Genomic DNA, 25,234 nt, shown 5'->3' on the forward strand with positions numbered 1-25,234 from the left:
TTTAAAAAATAATCACAATGGTTTGAATTAGTACAGCACATCTTATCACCTTTCTATGTTGTCAAAGCTTAAGATCAAGGATCTCGGGGGGTGGACCAGGACCGTGCCTTTTTTTTTTTGGGGGGGGGGGGGGTTAGAAGAATTTCTTTTACAGCAATATAAGACTGAACATGTATTTATGTCTATGTGTAATCAATGCAGAGGAATTACAAAAAAAGGACACAAGTAGAAAATATTTCTTGCTTACCGGCTGGTGACAGAAATCTCCAAGTGACCGTGGGTTCTGGCTTTCCATTTGCAGAGCACAAGAGAGTGACATTCGAACCTTCATTCACAGTTATGTTCTTTGCTAAATTTATGATTTTCGGTGACACTAAAAAAAAAACACACACACACAAAAGAGGCACATAGATTAGTCCCATTAGTTCCTCACTCATACATACCAAATACTGTCTTTCCATGTATATCCCTAGCCTGGCTAACTGCCTGATCAAGACTACGATTATGGTTGTCCACGGCTATTTACAAGGCTAAATTTAAATGTATGCTGTTTTTTACAAGCCTTAAGTGAACGCTTACCTAATATTTGTGGACATACATTACATTATAAATCAACGATACTTTAAAATTATATAGATTTACATGCAAACTTAACATTTAATTAGATAAAAACCAACTATTAATTTACATTATAAGAATTCATTTTATATGACAGTTCAGTCCTGTAACATGTGTATTGGCACTGGCTACACTGATTTGTCCACACAATGTCCTTTTTATAAATTATCCTCCCATTTAAGATTTCCCAGATTTATTCACACGCAGTTGACTATATATACTTGTACCACACACTCTTATCCTGAGTGGCTGAGACAGATTTTATTTCATTTTTTTTATTTTTTCATACAATCCATTTATACAGCAGGATATTTACTGAAGCAGTGCAGGTTAAGTACGATTCTCAAAAGCACAATGGCAGTGCCTCAGCTGGGAATCAAGCCCTCGGCTGCAAATTGAACCTGCAACCTTTGCTTTACAAGCCCAGTTCCCAGGACCATTATGATGAAATTCTATCAGCGATGATATAAAACCATCATGAGCCATCCCTAAAGGGAAGGGAAAGGTATGTGTGAAGAATTTTAGTTTCAGCCTTGGAAATTCACCGTATTTTCACGTTTTTGGTGCTTTAGTAGTGAACGAGGTTTGGATGACCCAAAATTTCCTCATGTTGAATTATGATAATATTGAGATCCTGGTAGTAGCTCCCAAAACTCTTAGAGATAAATTCCTCAATCAATCCATAATCTAAAAATGATTAGATTATAGATGGATGTAATGATTCATTTTCTCACTTGAGTCGTTCAATTTAGTCGTTCGATTGACCAAGCGGCTCCTCCTACATCACATTCAGCTTCCAACCAACATGTGTTTAAACATGATAATTTGTCACATTGTGCAAAAGCATTTAAATGATGCAATGGCACAAGACATTGTAAAACAAAAAGTAAGCCCATTAGCTGCAGACTGCAAAAACTTGTATTTCATGAGTAAACGAATGGGCATTACCCAAGGCTACTGAACAAAATGAACAATAATCACAACTCTTTCATTGCTCAAGAATAACAACTCTGAGTTCTTCTAATCGGGTACATTATCTAGTTGTTTGCCATCAGAACGATGGATTGCAATGGTTTAGCACTTGAGGGCCAAGTTAATCTATCACCCCAAAACGGCTATCTCCACCTCATTGAACGAGACGTGTCTGAATGAATCATTTGTGAATGTAAAGCCGGCTTTGAATGAGAATCACAACATTTTCAAGTCTTTGTTCACCGGTAGGGGGGGCTCCTATGTGCTCTGGGGAAGTGAGGATTCCTGAATCAAGTGAACGAATCAAAAGATTTGTTCTTTTCGCTGAACGAATTGTTCGCGAATGTCCAGCCTCTACTTCGCCCTGAGTTCAAAGACCACTCCAGGTCTGTTTCCTCACCCTGAGTCCACGGGATCACTCCAGCCCTGTCCCTCATTCTGTGGTCATGGACCACGTCAGCCCTGTTCCTCCCCTGCCCTTGCCTTGACACAGCCTGGAGCTGCAGATATATTACCTGGCTCCTCTAAACTGCACTATTCTGAACTATGCAATTTGGACTTTTATTATTCCTGTTAGCTATCACCTCAACAATAACCTGCTTAACCCATTTTATTTTCTGTGATAGATCCCTTATTGCATTTTTGCTGCATTCCATTCCACTGCTACTTTGCACCAGGCTAACCAGTGGAGGATGGGCTTCTCCTCTGTAGCCGGGTTCCTCTTGATATTTCTTCCCATCAGGAAGTTATTTCTCAACACCGTTTAAGGGTTTTCTCCCCACTGGTGTTTTCTCTGTTTGCTCTTTTTGCTCTCTCTCTTGTCTTGCTACTCTGTAAAGCATCTTTGTGACAGTTAAAAAGCTGTAAAAAAAAAAAAAAAAACACTATACAGATAAAAATTGAATCGAACGAGTGTCCTTTATCCTTTATTCACACTACACTGAAAATATAATGTTCAGTGATCATCAAACCTGAAAAATGAACACTTCTGTTAAATTGCAAGTCAAATTTATGAGCATATGTTGATTAGAATTAATCTCTCAGAAAATATATTTGTGATGGTCTGTACATGGCAGGGGAAAAACGTACTGGCTTAAACAAAAAACGTGGCTTAGTGTCGCTTGCACAAAATGACTTAATTAAACTTGTCCACGTGCAGACTCCATGGAGAGCTAAGGGCAAAGGACCCTTTACATGTTCTTGCACATTCATGTATCATAAAAAAATATAAATCAGAGAGACAAATCTGCAGAGATTAACCTGCTGTGAAGACTGGAGATCACTTAATTATTTTTTCATGCTCTTTTACCAGCAGGATCTAACCCTAATGAACTGACAAAAAAAACACCCTAGTTTTCACTTGAAGTGGTTTATAGTTTATAGCCATGGTATATATGTATTGTGTTTTAAATATTTGAGATGTATATGTACATTTATTTACATTATTTATATTTTTAAATTCTTCAGGTGTATTCTTGCCTTATTTGACATTTGCGCGTGTTATATCTGCTATGTCCGTCCAACGATTTTCTTCATATATTTCTACGTCAGGAATTCTTTTTTCGCTAAGTTGACAAGATTGTGTTTTTTTTCTCTCACTAGACAGTTTGATAAAGGCCAGCTTTTAAAAAACAATATGGGAAATTGCCCTGGTGAGCTGGAGGAACACGTGTAGACAAAAGAAAAACAAAACATGCAGTTTTAAGACAGCACTGTTTACCCTTCCAGGCAGCCACAACTCTAGAAAGAGAACTGAGGGTAGGGAGAAATAATTCCCGTTCGCCAAAAATTCAAGCATAACACCTCTAATGAAAAAGCATTTCTTTCTGCATGTCAGCTACAAGGGGAGCGAGTATTTCTTCAGGTTCTTTCTCTTTGGCTGAGGTTTTCATTTTTGCAGCGATAGCCACAGCAAAGCTGAAAGACCATGAGAACTGTTACCCAGAACCTCAAACCTGCCACTGCCATCGCTGGCTAACGAGAGTTAGCAGAACCAGCTGGCGAAAATCCCCGTCCCTTCCACTGTCAACAGAAATACCGCGTGCCCTGAAGACGGATAAAAGGGGAATGCGAAGCGGCTTTGTTCACTCAGTCAAGTGCTGAATCAACTGAGCTATTAAAAAAAAAACCTCATTAAAGCTTTGCATTTTTGCTATACATGCATTCGCTATCTCCAGGATTCACTTTCAGGTTTAATTTGTGTATCTTATTACTCTTTGGTGGATACTTTATTTCCAGCAATGTTCTGTTATTCAGAGTACAGGTACAGTAGCAGTAGCGATGCCAGGATTTCAATTTTGGATGGGCCCAAGTCATTTTTGGCTGAGCCCTTTAATTGCAGAAATTAGGCTAACTGTTTGCACACCGCGTGTCCTTTATTTCATTAATTTACAGTAGGTTTGCTGGCTCTATCATTCTAAATATGCACCTGTTTGCCATTATCGGGGCTGCTTATGTCATATACAGCTGACCAGCGTTCTAAACACCTGCATTCCACACAGCTGGGAGCTGACTTGTTATAGCAATATACAATGGCATTAAAAAGCATTTTCCCCCTTCCTGATTTCCTCTATTATTGCATATTTTCACAACGAATGCAAATGCTTCCATATAGGTGTACTGCATGATACAATTAAACAATTAACATCCTATCAAATTCTGCGATGTATAAAACTGCTAAGCAGGCCCAGTTGACCTTGATTTTGGATCAAGATAGCAAGAGGAAAAGATCTAAGTGACTTTGAAAGAGGGTTCATTACTAGGGCACGGATGGCTGGAGCTTCCATCAGAAAGACTGCTAAACTGGCTAGTGTTCCAATAGGAACAGTAGCTAAAGTGACATCTGCATTTAGATCTATGGGAAAGACATCAGTAAATTGAAAATGCTATGAAAAAGACATCAGCGTCGGAAATTGTGGTCGAAGGTGCACATTTGTTGACCGTGATGCTTGTGCATTAATGCGATATGTAAGGAAAAATAGAAGAACTCTTCCTCAGGTACCTGAGAATGTCAACACAGGATGTGATCAGACTGTCCCAGGAAGTACAGTCGACATCGACAACTACACAGAGAGGGATATTATAGTAGGGTTGCACTGCATAAATCCCTCACTACAAAGACGAGTTCAGTGGAGAAGAAACCATTGGCACTGGTTTACAGAGGTGTTGAAGATGAGTCACATGATCAGATGAGTCATCCTTTGTTGAAATATTTATATCATGCGTACATTGGCAGTGGCACTTTCAGATTATGAAAAGGGATACTGTCACCAACAGCAAGAATCCAAATCTTGTCATGCTGAGGTCACCAACTGTAAATAAAAAATAAAAAAACTCTCTGGAAACCAAACAGCAGAAGTACGTGAGTATTGAAGGAATGCGTGTAGTCTTACCTGATGCTGCTGGAATGGGATTCATTTAATGTTATCTTGGTTATCTGACTCTAAATCGTGATCCAATTGGATGTTTTGCAGCTGAGTGCTGCCTCTTGCTGACTCCCTTGCTGACTCCCTCTGTCAGCACAATAAACAGTCTGTTTTCTTTTGAGGGCCTGATAAGAGGCAGACTTCTGTGAACTGCCCTACAATTCATAAATGCATTATATTATGATTATGATGATTGCTGTTGTTGTTATTATTATTATTATTATTATTATTACACATTTTTCTTTCTTCGTGGCTTTCTCTTTCCACTTTCCATCCACTACTATGACATGTTATTTGTCACAGAATGCACACTGAAATCAGTCCATTAGACTCAGGCCCTCTTGGATCAATGCAAATTGAGAAGAAAAAAAGAAAAGAAGACTGGCACAGGAGTGTCCAAACAGCTTATCACTGGCACATGGTGACAGACGTCTGGCCCAATGAGGCTTCACCATGAAGCTTCACATGTTATCATGCTGCATTGCTTTATATGAGGAGGCCAAATTGCAGAAGGGTCTAGCTTTGGAGAAACTGGGTCACTGGATACTAGCTATCTGTCTCTCTTTAGCCACTCTGAACACACTCACTGGAAATTGATTGCTTTGAAATCTCTTTGTCTTTCTCTCTTTCTCGCTCTGTGTGTGTGAGTGTCTGTGTTCATGTGCGTGTGTGTGCACGTGTCTGTTAACTATGTAGATAGAATTTCTGGTTGCCTTTTCATAGCAAATCTGCATATCATCCGTCTGTTGACTCCAGGTGCCAGAGTCAACAGTAGCGTCTGTTTCCTAGTAGACCTCTCTCCCAGCCAACCAATATTACCCCACAGATCAGTACTAAAGGCAAATTTAATTTATTTACTTACTGACTGACACATCAGATCCCCAAAGCAACACCGCCACCACCAGATCCAACATGTGTATTTTTTTTCCCCCACCAAGCATTTTAATGGTATACAGTTCTATGGGGTGGTGCATCAGATTCGTCTCAAAATTATCACAGAAAACATGACGCATATTTGTGTCAGAATTATGAAGCAATCTGTTTTGTTTGATACTTGATATGATGGTACGTTTGACTCTTTTGACACAAATTCTATTGCAAAGCATCAGTAAACAACATAGACAAGACATCTTATCAATGGGAAAACTACCTCCAGGTTAGTTACGGGGTGACTACCTTCCACAGACAGGAAATGACAGAGCACCTACAATGGCCCAATGCCGCATTTCTGTGCTGTGAAATTAAAAGTTTGTAAACTGCTCCAGAAAAAAAAAACCTCAGTTCATTATATGTATATACACAGTATATTGCACAACAGTAGTTTACAAAATATTGATAAAAATGTAACCTATTATGGCACTACCAGGTGTAGTGTTAATATCTGAGGTGTGGCCTACACAATTATTAAAATATACATAACACAATATTTAGCCACCTGTTAATGTTTTAGTTATTCGTTGTACCCAAAACTGACTGCAGAAGCTTTGAGGTTTCAGCTTAATTCCAATTAGGTTTCCATTGTGTGGGTTTGGAGTTGGCAGCAGTGTAAAACTTTCAGTGAGCAAACACAGTAAGCAAGAAGTTAAAAAAAAAACAGCATAAGAACCAAAACAAATAAAAATATATGAACAATAATACAAACAATTACAATACAGACAAACAGTGATTTAGTCATTTCTTTGTTGTTCATTATTTTTAAGCAGATTAGAGAAGCAAATGCTTTTGATCTCCCCCGCAAAAAAAAGGGAAAAACGAACTAATTGTGCACTACTGTACTGGACTGAAACTACTGGGATGTTCAGAATTCAATAGAAGACTGTGGAGAAAAAAAGTATAGTGAAGACCAATGCTTTAACAGGACAAGCCACTCAACAGCCCTCATGTATTTGTGGTGGTGTAATAATTATTTCTCTTTCATTGCAAAACTGGGTGAGCACATCATGTTTTTTTCCACATTTCCTTCCCTCTCTTTTGTAATACAGTTTAATTGCACTGCCCATAGTGCAACAATGCACAAGCTGCAGTTTGCACACTAATTAACTGCTGTCTTCAATGACCAGTTCTTCCTGTTGAGTTGCACCTGGACACAAGGAACACTGCTGCTGCAGCATGTCACCTCTACCAATGCACTAACCCAGGGACTGCTATCAACATAACAGTCCATGTAGTACAAAAGACGGAGAGGCATACTGCTCACTGATACGCCCAGGGAGCCCTGGCAGTACACCCTCTCCCGAATAACCATTGACTTGTTGATTGTGCAGCATGCCAATATTATCTGGAATACATTGTTCAGTATTCATACGTTCAAAACATTCTCTGTAATAATGGTGTATCTTTGCACAGACAATGCTCTTTTCATGAACACATCCGATTCCACAGCACACTGTACACACGTGCCTTCAATGCAAATACAATAGAGATTAGTTATTCCAGTCATCAAACTTTCTAAAACATCACCACACGGTAGATTATGTTAAATTGAATTTTAGCAGATTGTTTTCAGCACTTTCCCTCACTGTTGAATTTGAATTTTGGCAGCACAAAGGATTTCTATGTCAACAGGCCATATTGAATTTTAATAATTAGCACTGTTTGTTTCCTCTCTCTGGAAATGGTATTTTCATAAGAACTGAATTTGGTTTTGTTCATCCAGCGATAATTGAAAATGAGGTCATTCCTTTCATTTTTAGAGCAATCTGCTTTTGCTGCAGCAGACTGATCTAAAAACGAAAATAGCTCTATCTCATATATATATTATATATATATATATATATATATTTTTTTTTCAAAAGTATGTGTACACCCGTTCTAATTAGTGGTGTTCATGCTTTGTTGTTCACAGGAGCATAAAATCAAGCATACACAGCCATGCAATCTCCATTGACAAACATTGGCAGTAGAATGGGTCGTACTGAAGAGCTCAGTGACATTCCTGAGTGACCATTGTTATAGGATGCCACCTTTCCAACAAGTCAGTTTGTCAAATGTCTACCCTGCTGGAGCTGCCCCAGTTAACTGTAAGTGCTGTTATTGTGAAGTGGAAACATATAGGAGCAACAACAGCTCAGCCGCAAAGCAGTAGGCCACACAGGCTCACAGATAGGGACTGGTGAGTGCTGAAGTGTGTAGCTTGTAAACATCATCTGCCAACTGAAGACTCACCTCTTCAGGCTGCACCTCTCCCCATCCCTCCATACCTCCCTGTAATCTCTAAATTAACTATAAGTTTAGGGTTGTAACTAGGTAGCTGTTTCGTAGGTGACTTAGTTAATGCACACGTCTTATCTACTGCTTGTATTTTTGCGTAGACTGCGTTGTTGCTGTTCTCGTTTGTGTTAGTATTAATCAGTTTATCCTTCAGGGTCCAAGTTGAACTATGCAGTTGTTCCCTGCACTTGGAACGGTACTTCTCTCTAGGGTTTTCGACACACTTGTTCCTGGTTATGGTTATACACGTTGTTGTACGTCGCTCTGGATAAGAGCGTCTGCCAAATGCCTGTAATGTAATGTAATGTAATGCCCTCGGTTGCAACACTCACTACAGAGTTCCAAACCACCTCTGGAAACAACGCCAGCAAAACTGTTTGTCAAGAGCTTCATAAAATGGGTTTCCATGGCTGAGGATCCGTACGCAAGCCTAAGATCACCATGCGCAATGGCAAGCGTCGGGTGGAGTGGTTTAAATCAAGCGCCCATTGGACTCTGGAGCAGCGGAAATGCGTTTTCTGGAGTGAGGAATCACACTTCACTATCTGGCAGTCTGACAGACGAATCTGGGTTTGGCAGCATGCACAGTGCCAACTGTACAGTACCGGATAGTGCCAACTGTACAGTACCGGATAGTGCCAACTGTACAGTACCGGATAGTGCCAACTGTACAGTACCGGATAGTGCCAACTGTACAGTACCGGATAGTGCCAACTGTAATGCTTGGCGGAGGAGGAATTATACTCCGGGGCAGTTTTCCATGGTTTGGGCTAGGCCCCTTAGTTCCACTGCAGGGAAATCTTAGTGCTACAGCATACAATGACATTCTATAGAATTGTGCACTTCCAATATATACAGAATGTGTATATATACAGATGGGTGATTAAAGGAAAAACCAACTTAAACTGTCTTGATAAGGTGTTGGGCCACCACAAGCAGCCAGAACAGCTTAGGTGTGCCTTGCCATAGATTATACCCCTCAGGACCCCTCAGGTCACCAAGCAATATAACTTATATTTCAAGGCTTATCGCTTGAACAGAAAAACAAGGACTGAAGGGAGGAGAGTTTTTTTCTAGCATAACTAGAAGAAGGTTGGCCTTTTCCTTTATCCTCCCCCCTGTCATCCTGCCATGGAGGAACCGGCTATGACGCCATGCTGCCCAGGACTCTGAAAGCAACTGATAGATAAAAATATAACAATTATTTCTGAGTTAAAGCTAGTTTAAGACTAAGAGGTCACTGTGTGTTTTTTCAGTATTCATGCTATATGACTAGATACAGCCAATCATTTACTTTGTTCATTTTTATGTATTAAACATGTACCAGTTAGATAAGATAAAACACTTTTTGCTTATAAAAAAGCAGGGACAGCCTCTGTTTTCTTCAGTTCAGGCTTGTCCATCTTGTTGTTTGTAAGTGCCTATTTTGTATATGGATATACCTTGTCGTGTCTCGTTATTCTAAGGGGAGAATTTTCTCTGCTCAACAAGAACAAGGTGAAGAATGACTCATCTCACCATATCACTTTTTTTTCCACACCTCTGTAGACCAGTGCCAGTGGTTTTTGCTCCACTCAAATGTGCATTTGTCTTTTTATTGAGGGGTTTATGCACTGCAGCCCTACTATAATATCCCTCTCTATGTAGTTGCCGACGAACTGTTCTTGCTGACACAGTCTGATCATGCCCTGCATTGACATTCTCAGTCACCTGAGGAAGAGTTGCTTCTTCTGTTTTTCCTTACATATCACACTAATGCACGAGCATCACGGTCATTGAATGTGCGCTTTTGACCACAATTTCCAACTCTATTTACTGATCTCTTTCCCAAAGATCTAAGAGCAGATGTCACTTTAGTCACTATTCCTATTGATACAGTAGCCAGATGTCCAATCTTTGAGACTGAAGCTCCTGCAATCCGTGCGGCATTGCAATGCCTTCTGAGGGCAGCATTGGATGTGATTGGTTGTATCAGATGCCCTATCAAAAAATAAGGGAGTGGGTTTATTATTCAGCATGCCTGGACAGTAGCCTTGCATGCATAATTGGTGGCCTTCGTAGTCCACGGGTTTAGTGTAGTGGTTAGTGTGACAGTCCCTCCTGCTGGAGAACTCAGTTAGCGAATCACCAGATCAATTCCATTACTCTTTATTCCACTCACTTAAAAGAAAATGATGAAACAACACATCAAAATGCTTCGTATTATTCAATTCAATGCAAGAGATGGGGATTTGTGGAAAGGCGATCATAATTTATCTTGTTTCAGATTCCAGTGCCTTATTTCAGATGCCACACATCTCTACAAGCTAACATTAAGTTTGTTCTGTCGACCTAGTCAGTGACAGCAGGCACCATTAGCAAGCTAGCTAACGTTAAACTCGGTGAAAATGTCAAAAACAAAAAGGTATAAATTATAAGTATAATGTATAATTTAAACAATTCAATTGTTCAGTTTCTTTGCCTTTGTTCTTCACTGTTGTTGTTTGCTCTTTATTTTAAGGAAAGTATTAGCAAAATCGTTAACTGCAATGCACGTCTTACCTGGCATGGAACAAGATTGCAATACATATCAGATTGTTATGCTACAATACTACTAACTATAAAAAATTAAGTAAAGAGAAATGTGCATCGAGGAAAAAAAAATCCTTTACCTTAAACAGGGTAAACATTAAAATACTTACTCTTTTCTGATATTTTAGCTGACATTTAAAAGCCGTTTTACTTTGTTCATTTTTATGTATTAAAGTATTTTTTATGTAAACATTAAAATACTTACTCTTTTCTGATATTTTAGCTGACATTTAAAAGCCGTTTGCAGATAATCTCAGCAAACTAAAAGCAGTTCAACTTTCAAGTGTTAATTTAATCTGAAAACCTACCATACTCAACGCTTGATTGGCACCCTTTGAAATAGGGGGCCGGTTGCACTGAATTAAATTAGGCTTTCAGATGAGATCACTCCAAGATTAGAAGTTCTTTACAGAATTAATTAGCACAAAAAACTTAAACAAAACGGATGAGTGAATGCTTTTCCATTTTGATTGCATTTCCCCCATAGGAAACTCATCTGGGAGCAGCAAGATACATTATAATCTTTCTTTATAAATTGTTAGTGGAATTATTAAATGCAAACATTGCTCAATGGTGGCATTAAGGCTATTTTAATCTTGTGTGATCCATGCAGGCATTTTCAATAAAACACAAGAAATGAATGCCTTGTGCTATGAAATGCAAGCTGTGGTAGTCGTTAAGCATCGCTTCTTAATTAGACCATTAGTTCAGTACATCACTGCAATTTGTTATTGTCTGGTGCCCATACTCTCCTATGCTAATTTGTGAGCCAAACCAGGTTACACAACCATGAAGAAATATTTTAGCACAGACCAAACCCAACTGAATTCCTTAAGATCCCCTTTTTATCAGTGGCTATAATTCCATAATATCATTGAATAAAAACAAATATCACAACCTTTTGTGAAGGATTCTCAATATGTTTAGAGGACCTAAAAAAACTGCTGTCAAATGAATTTTTAATACACTAGTAAAAACCTTTGCTTGTTTATTAACACAAAATGATATCATATGTAATGTGTTGCTCCAACATTTGATTTTCAAAATTGTTATTTATTTATTTTTGCCCTCCAATGTGGATCTTGGGAAAAGACCACAGCTAAAACACATGAAATGGATCATGGGCATATTAATCATAAGAAAAAAATGTCAAATGCTGAAATGGGAATAGCAGAAAATGCCCACGTGTTGCTTGTTTGTTCATTTGTCAGATGTTCAAGATTTAACAATATTGGCTGTGCTGTATCATAGTTAAAGTTAGTGGCAGAGCATACAGCACTCTAACTGTACGGTGAAGCCGGGGATGGGGGAGGATAGTTTAGGGGTTTGCCATTAGTATTGCTGGAAAGGAACAGTCATTTGACCTCATGAGGGTTGTGCTACTCCGCACCATGCTGAAACAGCCCCTCGTGTGAGTGCTTTTTAATGGCAAAAAAAAAAGTGCTCGCATTTGATTAAAGCCAACCAAAAAAGGTTTTAAATACATTTGCATGCATTTGAAGACATTAGGACCGAAATTGAACGGTCACTTAAATAGCCCGTGGCTAAAACGCACAAGGCCAGCAGAGAGGATGATTAGAATATGTCAACAGCGCGTTATTACCGGCTGGAATTTAATGCCCCGAGACTCCGGCATGGCGCTTAAGGAAAGCCAATGGACTGGAGATTCGGCGCCGCCGTCTCGCAGTCCCGCCCGACCCGAACCGTTAATTATCCTCTCTCCTCCGTCGGGCCGTTGGCTTTCCGCGCCAGCGCGTCGTCCGTTAAACCGCTCCGGGCACACCCCGGCCCTCTCTCACGGAACGCGTGAAATCCGAAATCGTTTAAATGCAATAAGGCTAACTAACTTTTTTTTTTTTTTAAGTAAGCTTCGATGGTCCGAGGCAAAAACGGACTGCGTCGGTGAAAGGGATGCACCGTTTCGGAAAAATCTTTTTTATTGTTAGGGTGTCAAAGAAAATGTTTGAACAAAGCCCCAGGGCTTAATTATAATAACGATAAAATGGGATTACAGTCATTATTAGAAGACTATTGATGTTTTATAGCATATGCACAACACTAAATTAATACAGATTTAGTTGAGACCTACAAATCAAGTCAGACAGGACCACGACTTTCATTAAGTAAGTAGGTGGTACTGCACACACGTGACTACAGATCTCATTTGTGAAATGTTCATGTGATCATTCACAGGAAGAGGAACGCGTTTCATTTATTCTGAGACTGACCTTTATGTTAAGCATATCGGAGCTCTCTTGATCAACCCTTCTTTCTGAATATTTGTTGCCTAGGTAACAGGGCAGCCTTTGTCGGTGTTTGCGGAAGGCCTGACCTGCTCTCCGCCAGCATTGCAGGGAGGTGTCGAAGGATAAAAAATCCAGGTGGAAAATATGTGTTGTGAGAGAAGATGCTGGGTGGCCTTGCAGCTCACAAACTGGTCTGCTAAGTGAAAACTTGTCGGTTGAAATCCAGAATGCGGAACTGCGGTTGTAAAATAAGAGCGTTAATCCAGTCGAATTTCAGGGAACACTTGTTCATTACACTTACAAACATATCCAGTCTGTGGTCCATTATTGCCAATTATCAAATCAAATTGCTTGCTTAATTAAATCATGTATGCAGTACAGTGGGTGGCAAAATTGATAATGTAGTGACATGATGCAGGGCTTGAATTACACAAGGCCATATGGCCACTGCTGTGGTGCCCTGAATTTCAGGCCTTAGCGCTCCTTTAAAAATAATTACCTGCACTGCCCTTTGTGACTTGCCTTAATATTTATATACCTGAGGTTTTATGGGACCTTCTCTGCTTCGCTAGGGCGGTGTCTCACTGTTACCAATCGTTTTTAATTAGCTAACTTAATACGGCTGTACCCGAACCCAAATCCTGCATTTGGAAATGCGCAGGTAATGTATGGTGCATGTCTTTTCTTCCCAAAGTAGACCAAATAAAATGAGATTGGCAGAGAAAGTGAGCATTAAGCAGGAAATGCACCAGAAGATATTTGCTGCATATGGTAAAACATTTGCTCCCTTCACCTCTTTTTTGTGACTTTCGCTCATATGGATGGAATAAGTGCTTTTACAATGTGCTGTCTGGCCTTGACGTCTTCACTTGGAAATTTGATTTAGGCCTCAATGCCTTCTGCTTTGGTATGTTGCCCTACAAATGACAAAATTCAAAGCCTGTTGACAGGCACTTAATGTTCAACCAAATATACAGCTCCCCCAGGGTAACTTCTAAGGGGCCGATTGGACATTTATTTATTTATTTAATTATTCATTTACTCTAACAGTCATAATAAACTTCCCAAGTGATAAAAAGTTTAACTCTCCCATGTAATGGTGCTCCACATCAAAAATTGAGTCCAAGTGTCATCTGGGAGGGATAGTAATTAACACTCCGGTGAAATCACTGAACAGGACAAAATTAATATATAGACAACTCCATCTAGAACAGTATGGGAAAATGATAGAATCTTAGGAGAACGAGAGTCATTTAAAACATCCGATCTCTTGACAAATGCATTATGCATATGATGTGCATTTAGGTGTTGTGCAATTAAATCTTTCTGAGGTCTAATTTAATCTCAGATCTCTCCCTCAGGCGTTCTCAGTGCACAATATGCCTGCATCCTGTGCGGTTCCCACTCAACACACCTGTGCTCAGTACCCGCACCCTCACCCCTCATCACTCACTTTCAAAAAATTACACTCATTAAAACTGTAACTTTTCTCCAGTAAACTTAAGCGTTAGACCAGCTTTCAATGCAAAAACCCAGACATAAAGCATATGGCGCTGACAGTAGTCTTTACCATTTTGGCTGTCAATATATGGTTGAGTCATATTCAATTCAAATGAGTTGCAGCAAAAAAAGGGAATTGAACCAGTCACAGTCTGTTTTCCAGAATGTTAACATATGGCTCAATACAGCCTAAGTATACTAACTTGCATTGTATAAATACAAATTTCATGCAAATTAACCTATAAAATTTCAATTGAGAAAATGTAAAAAAAAAAAAAAAAGAATAAATAAAGAAAAAATAGCTGAAACAAATAGAAGCACAATTTTAAGTTTATCCAATGAAGCATAATTTTCCCAGTGTTCCAACAATATGATGTCACAAAGCACATCACCTGTCACAAATCATGCATTATCTCAAGCTGATCCAGAAAACATGACACCGACTTCAGTTTTCTCCAATGGCCAGATCTCAGGCCAACAGAGCACATTTGGGAATAGCTGGAAAGGGAGGTTTGCAGCATGAATGGATGACCAAAGGAAGCAGGAAGTGGGCGATGCTATCAAGTCAGCAACCAAAATCCCTAAGGAATGTTTCCAGCACTTAGTTGAATCCACACTGCAAAGAATTCAGGCTGTCCAGGAAGCAGAAGGGGACCATCCTAAATGATCAAAGTGATCAAAACTATAGTGCCTTAGCAATTGCCTAAAAAAACATATGATAATGAGAACCAGTGAGCATGCTAAGTCTGCAAAAGGCATAATGCATATTTTTATTTAGCTTTTATCCTCCTTTCTCTCTTTCTTATATTCTTAAGTTTCTGTAAGTTTGCCAAGACTAAGAAAAGAAACATTGTATGTTCCTGAATAAATGAATAAGCAATATAAGAAAAATGAGTGAAATAGCATTGCAATCACATAAATATGAATGAGTTATGGGTAAACGAGGAGACCTTCTAATTGTCCTAGAGCAATTCTCAACCTTTTTTCTTACACAATACCCCTTTCCAAATGTGTCAACAGAAGACCTAAATGTACTTTGAGGGTTTGAATGAAGGTATTTGCATTTTAATGGCATTTATTTTGGATTTTGTGTTTAGGATTAGCAAAATCAGATTTAAATTCATTTTACATTTTTATGAAAAGGATTTTTTTCCCCACACAGCACACCTGACCTGTGGCACGCCGGTTAGGGAACACTGTTCCAGAGAAGCAAAGGTGAAAGAAAGACTACGTTACCCAGGACAATAATGTGCACCGCTGTGGTTCTGGGCCTGGTTCGCGTCTGCACTGCGCACGTGTACAGGCCCTCATCAGACGTATCCATGTCCTCCATCTGTATGGTGAATTCCTCCTGGTTCAGTGCCAGCAGACTCACTCTGGGGTCGACTGACCACTTCTCTTCTCCGGCGTACAGGATGCTGGAGCGGTTCAGCCAGGCTGTGTGCGTCACAGAGTTGCCCTGCAAACACCTGGAATGAACACAGACACACAAAAAAAGTCTCGTCTTTTTTCTTACACGGTAAATGAATGATAAACGTTAGGATGTTGTAAATTCAATGGGAGCCCTTGCTATAACACAGAACACTTCTCAGCACTGGGTAAGGGTAACTGATAAGCATTCTGTCATTAAGATATGTGTTCACAGATGATTCTCATTTTGGCTGCTGTAGAACACAATCTGTTACTGAAACTGAATGGATGAGGAGCAGCAAAAGACAAATATATTTCACCTTCTTAACTGTTTCCTTATCTATCAAAGTAAAACAAAAATACACTACATGGCCAAAAGTGTGTGAACGCCTGTCATCCAACATCTCATCCCAAATTATGGGCATTAATATGGAGTTGGTCCACCCGTTGCTGCTATAACAACCTCCACTCTTCTTTATACTAGATGTTGGCGCATTGCTGCAGGGCTTTGCTTCCATTCAGCCAGAAGAGCATTAGTGTGTTTGGGCACTGATTGAGAAATTAGGCCTGGCTCACCAATAGATATGCTGGAAAGTAGGCTTTCTAATAGATGTTGGATGGGGTTGAGTTTAAGGCTCTGTGCAGGCAAGTCAAGTTCTTCCACACCGTTCTCACCAAAACCATTTCTATATGGACCTTGCTGTTTTCCCAGGGGCGCGAGGTTAGGTCTGAATAGTGTTCACTGTGTGAACTAAACTGTGTTCTTGGCTAGAAATAGCTGTACAAAATAAGCATTGTACCTGTGTTTAGCAGTTGTCTATGACCATGAAATGCACTTTTTGTACGTCGTTTGGATAAAAGCATCTGCCAAATAAATGTAATGTAATGGCGCTGTTATGCTGAAACAGGAAAGGGCCTTCCCCAAACTGTTGTGGAAGCACATAATTGTCTAAAATGTGATTGAATGCTGTAGCATTAAGATTTGCCATCACTGAAACTAAGGGGCCTAGTTCAAACTATGAAAAACAGCCCCAGACCACGGGCTGTCCAGATACTTTTTGTCACAGTGTGGTGTAAGCAAGCATATTTGAGTGATTAAAATGATCTGATATAATTACAAAGTTTGCTAAACTCTCAAACAACAATGCATAATGCTTGGAATTCCCCCATGATGCAATGATGAGCATTAATAGTGTGTTTGCTTCATCATTATAGAAGCTCTCCAAGCCTGACTGCATAGCATGCGGTTCACAGCAAACAGGCCCACCCTCCCCTCCATACAGACAAAGTGAACACAGTTCTTTTACATTAGCCACAGTAACATGCAGGACACACTGAATAGACTATATTTAATATCAGAATATTTAATGAACAACAATTCATAGCATCCTGAATACTGGATGCACAGCAATAGGAATATTGTAGCACAACTCTTACAGTAGGATTTTATTGTGATCTTTCAGAACAATATTTCAGGGAAGCTTTACAATTTTTACAGAAGCTTTAGTAATTTATAATTCAGCAGCAGACAATATCGCAAGAAATTGTAGAGTATCTCTGAGATTTGTGATTAGTTTTAAAAACTGAATGGCTTTATGAACTGGGACCATTAAGCAAGATAAAATATATAGGCTTACATGCTGAAAATTCCGTTTCTCCTCCATAAATTCCCGTCCTCTCACAAGGGGGAAACAATTCTGCCCTTTCATTTGGGCTTTTATTGCAATGACGGTCGTGCCACTTTTTTATCTTTCCCCACTGATGTCACAGGAGCAAGACACCAAATATGGCATCTGAGATTGATCGAAGGAGACACTGGGAATGCACCAACAAATTGCAAGAAGAGATATAAAGATATAACTTGGCTTTGTGAGAGCCAAAAAGGGATTTTTTGGATGCACAGGCAGTTTTAAAGTGCTGTGCATTGTTGGAAAATTTAAAATGCATAAAGGTGGACTGGGTGAAGGTTACATTTGGAGGTTAGTTTGGATTTAACTGTAATTTAAGAATTAGATTGACTGTAAGTAGAGCCCGGAGTGACTCTTAAAAGTGTGCAAACACAGAATCTGACTGGTGGTCAAAGGGGTCAGTTTCACATTTTCCACCAGTAAAGACAGTGGAAAGTTCCAAACTGTGTTGATTGCCAGCTTTACAATACAGACATGGTGAATAGTAGAACAATCAGGCTAATATTTATATCAGTGGACAAAATACGTTAGAAAGAGGGACAGGCATAAATCTAAATAATTTTCCTTGTACCCTCTTGCACCCATGTTGCACAGTGTTCTTGAAGAGAAAAAAAGTGGGGGGGGGGGTTCATTGTCTCTCCCACATTTCAAAAAAGTTCGACACCAAATAACTTGTCTATGATACTAATACTCAATTTTGTATAGGCTAGTGTTGCAGTGCACCTAGCTATCAGTAGACTGCTGGTGAGATGTAAATGTTCAGAGCTTACTATTTTGGTGGGAGAAGTAAATAGTACGACAGTCAGTGTAGCTTTAGCTAGAGAGCATGGGAAATGTGAAATATGTGTAGAACATTATGCAGTATGCCACAAATTTCACTTTGGCAGTAAAAGCATTCCAAACTAAATTTAGTAAGAAATATTGTATATACTTGAACAGTTTTTCTTTCACCACATACTTTTTACAACTCATACTTGAGTAATTTTAGAATTTTGTTTTTATTTAAATACATTTTTTTAATGGAACAATACTTATACCTGAATGCAGTCTTTTAAATACTCTACCCACCTCTGTTTCAAACGAGAAGTGATTTGTTTTTAATTATAGCAGTGCATATATAAGCTCTAGTTAAACTATGCAACAGTAAGAGTCTGGAAGCCTAAAATGTGCAGGGAGTTAAATCTCTGCAAAACCAATGCTTTGATTGCATGATTTTTGTTGAAGCTCTTATTGCCTTACTATTTTTTTCTTTGATTCATTGTTAGGTCTTCAATGCTGATATGACAACAATACTGTATGTTTCTATTTTTATATTTGGATGACTTCTACAATGGATCCTGTCAAACACAGATTATTATAATTCTTTTCCAAAGCATTCCAATGAATCTAAGTACAAATCAGACAAACCATTTCCTCTGTTCCTCTTTTAGCAGCTACACAACCCTATCTCCCAATGGAGGGCACTAAGATTTATCTAGCCCTCTTTCCACCTAGTCTACTGTAAGCATATTAATAGCTCACATCTATTTTTCCACATTGTAAAGTGGCCATTTAAAAAAAAAGGTATGTTCCACATGATATGGTTGCATTTGTTTCTCCCAAGGCAGAAACCCACAGTAATTACTCGGAAAATACCATCTAAGTTTCAGGAACATTCTAGGTTCACGGGCTTATAGTTCTCTTTCTGTTTGTATGGTGAGAAAAAAAAATTATTATCAGATTTGACTCTTTTTTTCAGATAAAGATGAGGACTCATGCGGGCTTTTGCAATGTTCCAGGAAAAGTACACTAAAATCAGATAAGATGAAGAAATTATTTCTATTTATGTTCACTGTGGTTTGGTCCTTCCTGGAGCACATCAATCATTAACAGCAATAGATTTTTTTTTTAATGTACTGAATGTACTTTTGGGGAATAGGAAGAGCCACAGAGCACAACTGGATTACTATTGAAAACACATCTCTGGTATTGTTGTTGTAGTTGTTCCTGTACATCACTGCATTATCAGTATATCTGTGGATTACAGAAAAATTATAACTGTACACAACATGTTATTAAACTCGGCAATACCATTATATGTCCAAAATGATTATAACTACATTATAAGTATTACAGTATTATATACATGTACACTACATGGCCAAATGTATGTGGAATCCTGACGTCCAACATCACATCCAAAATTATCGGCATTAATTTGGAGTTGGTCCAACTGTTGCTGCTATAACAACCTCCGCTATTCTGGGAAGGCTTTATACTAGAAGTTGGAGCATTGCTGCAGGGATTTCCATTCAGCCAGAAGAGCATTAGTGCGGTCGGGCACTGATTGGGCAATTAGGCCTGGCTCGCAGTTGGCTTTCCAATTGATCCCAAAGGTGTTGGATGGGGTTGAGGTCAGGGCTCTGTGCAGGCCAGTCAAGTTCTTCCACTTGTATGCTGTACAATTAAAATTTGCCTTCACTGGAACTAAGGGGCCGAGCTCAAACCATGAAAAACAGCCCCAAGGATTGTCCAGATACATTTGGTCATATAGTGTATATTATATATGTGCGGCAACACATCACCCTAATACATGTAGCCTATAGCTGGTTAGATGTCAAAACATGATTAAGAATGTTTCATTTTTATAAATGGAAGGGAATTGGAATAGGAGGTACCACAGTCAATCATTGCTCCATCCGCCCTTAAGATACTGCTAATACTGAAGCTTTTGGACTATTAATCCAGCTAACAAGAAAACTGCAGCAGAGATTTACAGACTAGCTGTATTCTCAGATGTATTGGGAGTGACTGACTGTGCTCAGAAGCCTATTCCCATGGCTGGTGGAAAGAATATAAAACTATTTTGCGACAAAAAGGATTCTGTTCTGCCAATGTGCAAATGTCTGTGGGATTTGTTGTGCCTTGCCAAATAAAATATACTTTTAATTATTAATTTGTGCAACACAGCGTATATCTAGTTTAGTGTAACTGCCAGCTTGTAATTTTGAAGCAAGCAATGAGTTCCACAAATTTTAAGTTAATAAAAATGTACAGTATATATTTTTAAAAGCTTTGCAATATAAAAAGGGTATAAATACCATAACTTAAAATGCATGCAATGCAACTGGAGTATAGTTCATGGTAGCTTGATGAATCCAGCAGGAGAGGTCTGAAATAAACTTACATAATAAGAAAAAAAAAAAGAAGTAAAGATTCTCTATAAAAACAGTAGCTTGCAAGATGCCGGCTTCCCACTACAAAGCCCATGTGGAACTCCTTTGTAGAGAACGGGTGACTGGCAGACTCGCATTCAGCCAGGAGATACAGTATACTATGAATCTGCCTGTGTCATTCTAGAGAATGATGCCCCATATAAATACACTGCGTGGATTCTGCTTCAGTGAAAGGCTTTGGATTCCCTGTTTCAGCAGGTGGCCAGAACTGTGCAAGGGCTTCCTGTTTAAATTTGATTTCTGGAGTGTTCACAGGAACAGGAAAGAAGCTTCGACGTTACTTTTCCACACGGGGCTTCGGAGGCACGATGGCATCTCGGCAGAAGTTAATGATTAATGAACCCAGTCATACTGGCCTGAATTGATATCCCTAAAGTAAAAGTTGACATCTTTGATAAATTAATAAAAGTAAGCCTGTGTCCTGTCCTCACACAGTCAACAGAAAAGCTATTAGTGTTCAAAAACTGCAAGAACATATCTGTTAGCCAGAACTATATCCATGTTCTCCAAATATCCACATATTTCTTTAGAAGAGTGCATAGCCTATATCTCAACAGTAGTCCTAAGAAATGTAAGTATAACATCTTCGACATGGCAAAAATGAATTCAACAAGTTGAATATGTTAGCAAAACAAGTTTGGTATTATATCTGGGCTTTCCAAAACCCTTTCAAGCAGTTTTCTGAAGTACATCAAGGGAATTTAAAGTTTATCATACCCTGCACCCTGTTGCATAGGTAAAGTACTGTGCTTATAGCAGTGACACTGCATGTCCACATCCCCTAAAGGTTGGATTCTTGAGTAAGGCACATCATCTAATTTATCTTAAAATAGGACAGGCGGTGGGCTATGTATAAAAATGGCTGTATTTCCTATGTGTATCACTGGATACAGATGCAAATATCCATAAATTAAAGCTGACAGTCTGCGCATTAACCACACATTCATTGCTTCATTTCAAATACAATGCACTGGAGTGCAGAGCCAATACAACGCAAAATTGTGTCACAGTCCAAATACTGATGGACTTCACTGTACACAGTGATGTGAAAAAAGCACGCCCTCTTTCATTTGTATGGGTAATCCGTCTACAGCTTTTCAAGCTTTGCGACTTTTTTTTAGACAGCAAGCAGACAAGGGACACAATGAGAGACGTGCCCGTGAACAGCACACCGTAGCTTCAAAACGAAGAGGCAGAGCAGGTGCAATCTTTGAAACGGGTACGCCTGGAGCAACGCACAACCTGCTCGGGAGCGTGCCTCTTCAGTCCCGGCGACCTGCACAAACATCTGCACGGGGGTATTCTATATGCACCACGGGGAAACGCCGAATGAAGGCAATTATGTCAGCCGCATCTTCCTAAATATATTCGCCTGAAACATATTGCTCCGCTCCTGCTTGTGTCATGGTTCACACGGAGTTCACTCCCATCTGTCGAAAACAGATGTTGCTACCCTTTATTTTATGCCTCTTTTTTTTGCGGAGGTATTCCGAGAGAAGACGGTTATTAATTATTTGCAGAATCTCATGGAACGTTTTTTGCACAGCGGGGAACTCACACGATATTCTGCTGAATACGAGCATGAATATGTATGGGGGGGAGTCCGGTGCCGCTAAAGGGACACGGGTGAGCGCGGGGGAAAAAAAGAAAAGAAAAGAAAAGAAAAAAAAACTTCCGCGAGATGTTGCAAGCTTTCGCGTTCTCCCGAGAAAATATTACCTATAAATAACAGCGCATATGTACTTCCGGGTCATTGTCACAGTGTCATAATTTCCTAGGGAACTGTAAACACGGAACAGCAGCTGTATTTTCATACAAATTCACAAGAATAACAATAATAAAATAAATAATGCATCCAATTTCATGCAATACTAGCTGAAATCCAAATGAACCTAACTAAAGAGAAAATACTTCAAACTATATACAGTAAGTTAACTTAAACAAGAACATCTACTAAGAACTACAATAACTTAATTCATTAATCGCAATGAGGGTATATTATGGATACATGCAACAACAACAAAAAAACAAAAAACAATACGAAATAAATAATATCAATTTTGTGGGGGATATTACACGTTCAAGTAATGCTTTTAGTGAACAGACACGAAGCACAAATAAACATCCATTCAGAGAGAATGTTGACAGGTTCTTGATCCATTCAAGTACAGCACATAGGCCTACCCCACGGGTACAAAATCATATCTCTCTGAATTTCATTAGCACATTACTAAAATGTTGGAATGTGACCTTCAAATGTCTTAGGTTTAAGCAGTTCTGAATCCATACCACTGTCTAGCCTGTCGTGCTGTCAGACTACATTACCCACTCATCTGTAACCCAGATAAATGCTCCAAAGTGGTTTCTGAATATGTTACTATGGTGATATCCCAGGACTTGATCAGTGAGTCGGGCCAGGCAGCCTACACGCTGGTCCGTACATCTGAAAGACCTCCTGTGTTTCTACCAAATGAATGAAACCATAGAAGAAAGGCCTATTTCGTATAATCAGTGCTTTTCATGCTGTGCTTGTTATGATCTTTTTTTATTTATTTTTATTTTTACTTTTTTCCTGACATAGCTGTAATCTCATTCAATGGTCTCAACTCAGTTTCCAAGCAAGCATAGGCATTGACAATTATGCTGAAGCCATTTTCCTCAATGTGAACATATTCAAAAACAACTCATGAAAAACAAATCCAGCGGTATTTAGTATGGGGATGCAGAGAATCTAAAACTTTTGGGAAAGAAAAGGAATGTGAACACATTATGGATGGTTCATACTGTAGGCACGAAATTAATGTTGATGACAACTAACACAAAACCGCATTCATTTTTATCAATTGATTTATTTTTTGTGGGTTAAACAAGCATGTCAATACTCTAAAAAACCATCGTAAATTTACGGTGGGACATTCTAGTAACAGAAAACTTGGCCAGGGGGTGCAAGCTGTATTTCAACGTGACATTTTGTACAAGTCTTATTGCAATTTGCATATTTCCCACTTAAGGGAAAGTTATAAGACTTATATTACATTAAATTACAGAAATTTAGCAGATGCTCTTATCCAAAACATCTGCTAAATGCCTATCATGTAATACAGCTGGATATATACAGGAGCAGTGCGGGTTAATTACCTTGCTCAAGGGTACAATGGTATTGAATCTATGACCTTTAGCTCACAAGACCAGCTTTTTTGTAGTTGTCCATGACCATGAAATGCACTTTTGTATGTCGCTTTGGATAAAAGCGTCTTCCAAATAAATGTAATGTAAATGTAACGTAATGTCCCCATTATACTACACTGGCGCCCCAGTAAGCATATCTTAACGCATAAACATACAAAAATGATGGTCGGAAATACCCACAAACTCTTGCAGGAACATTGCGAATGAAGTCTGACATCCTGGCTGCAGCACAGTATTATTGGGGCAATGCAGAAGAGAACTGCACAGGGGTTAATTATGGAGCCAAAGAGGAAACACGGATCACACCGGCTCTTTTGGTGTAAATGAACAGAGTGCTCCCTTAAGCCTTTGTGCAAAGGGTGAATATGTTAGATGTGAGATCTGCGGGTGTCGGGTCTATAATATGCACAAGGGCAAATCAAAAATAAATTAGTTGGGTGTGTGTGTGTGGGGCGGGGGGGTGCCAAAGTTAAACATTCAGTCCTTGAACACAGGAATTGCTGAATTGGTAACTCTAGTGTGTGTCCTTTTTATTATCTGTCCCGCACTTCTATTACATCACAAGGGTGTCAGTGCTATGAAATAATGTCCCTGCTGTACTAAACTGCCAGCTTTGAGTTTCATTTTTGAAGTTAATGGAATCAATTTAATCTGAATGTACACACAAGAGTATCATAAAAATTAGTAACAACTCTAAATACATTTAAGGTGTAATTAAACTATGTGTAGTTAAATAAATTAATTAACAAGTAATGAATAAATGAAGAAGACAATTAAGAAAAGTCTATTAAAATAGTTTAACTATATAGTTTAAAGTAAGGTTTCCCAGAAAACTGCTCCAGAAAAAAACTTTTTTATGAGGACACATATCACTTGTTATGATACAGTTTAACAACTTTCCACTCAAATATGGTCCATTCCTACTTTCACAGAGAACAACAATGTATTAATCAGCAACATTAAAAACACAAAAACATCTGTTTACACAGGGCCAACATGTAATTGTGTGTTAATTATGTATAATGATAGCATGAAAGTCACCTTGTTAAGACCAAAACAGAACATAGCGGAGGATATGGAAAGTAGGGTGGAAAAAGTCATAATTCAGCAATAAATCAACAATTCAGTGATCACTTGGATCCGCTCAGTTAAAAATAAGTAAATAAATGAATTAATAAAAAGATGAAGTG

At 38.9% G+C, this 25,234-nt stretch overlaps 1 protein-coding gene across 3 annotated transcripts in view; it reads right to left on the reverse strand.

Moving 5' to 3' along the window:
- LOC135236004 (protein CEPU-1-like) overlaps nt 1-25,234 on the reverse strand; it is a 258,438-nt gene that overhangs the window by 17,147 nt on the left and 216,057 nt on the right. For all 3 annotated transcript variants that reach the window (XM_064302123.1, XM_064302122.1, XM_064302121.1), the window contains exons 3-4: nt 15,779-16,011; nt 248-373 (exon numbers count right to left, since the gene is read on the reverse strand). In XM_064302123.1, coding sequence (XP_064158193.1) covers nt 248-373; nt 15,779-16,011 — 359 coding nt within the window. The remainder of the gene's footprint in view (nt 1-247; nt 374-15,778; nt 16,012-25,234) is intronic.

The sequence above is a fragment of the Anguilla rostrata genome, chromosome 12, assembly GCF_018555375.3.
Source record: "Anguilla rostrata isolate EN2019 chromosome 12, ASM1855537v3, whole genome shotgun sequence".
In the NCBI taxonomy this organism is placed as follows: domain Eukaryota; kingdom Metazoa; phylum Chordata; class Actinopteri; order Anguilliformes; family Anguillidae; genus Anguilla; species Anguilla rostrata.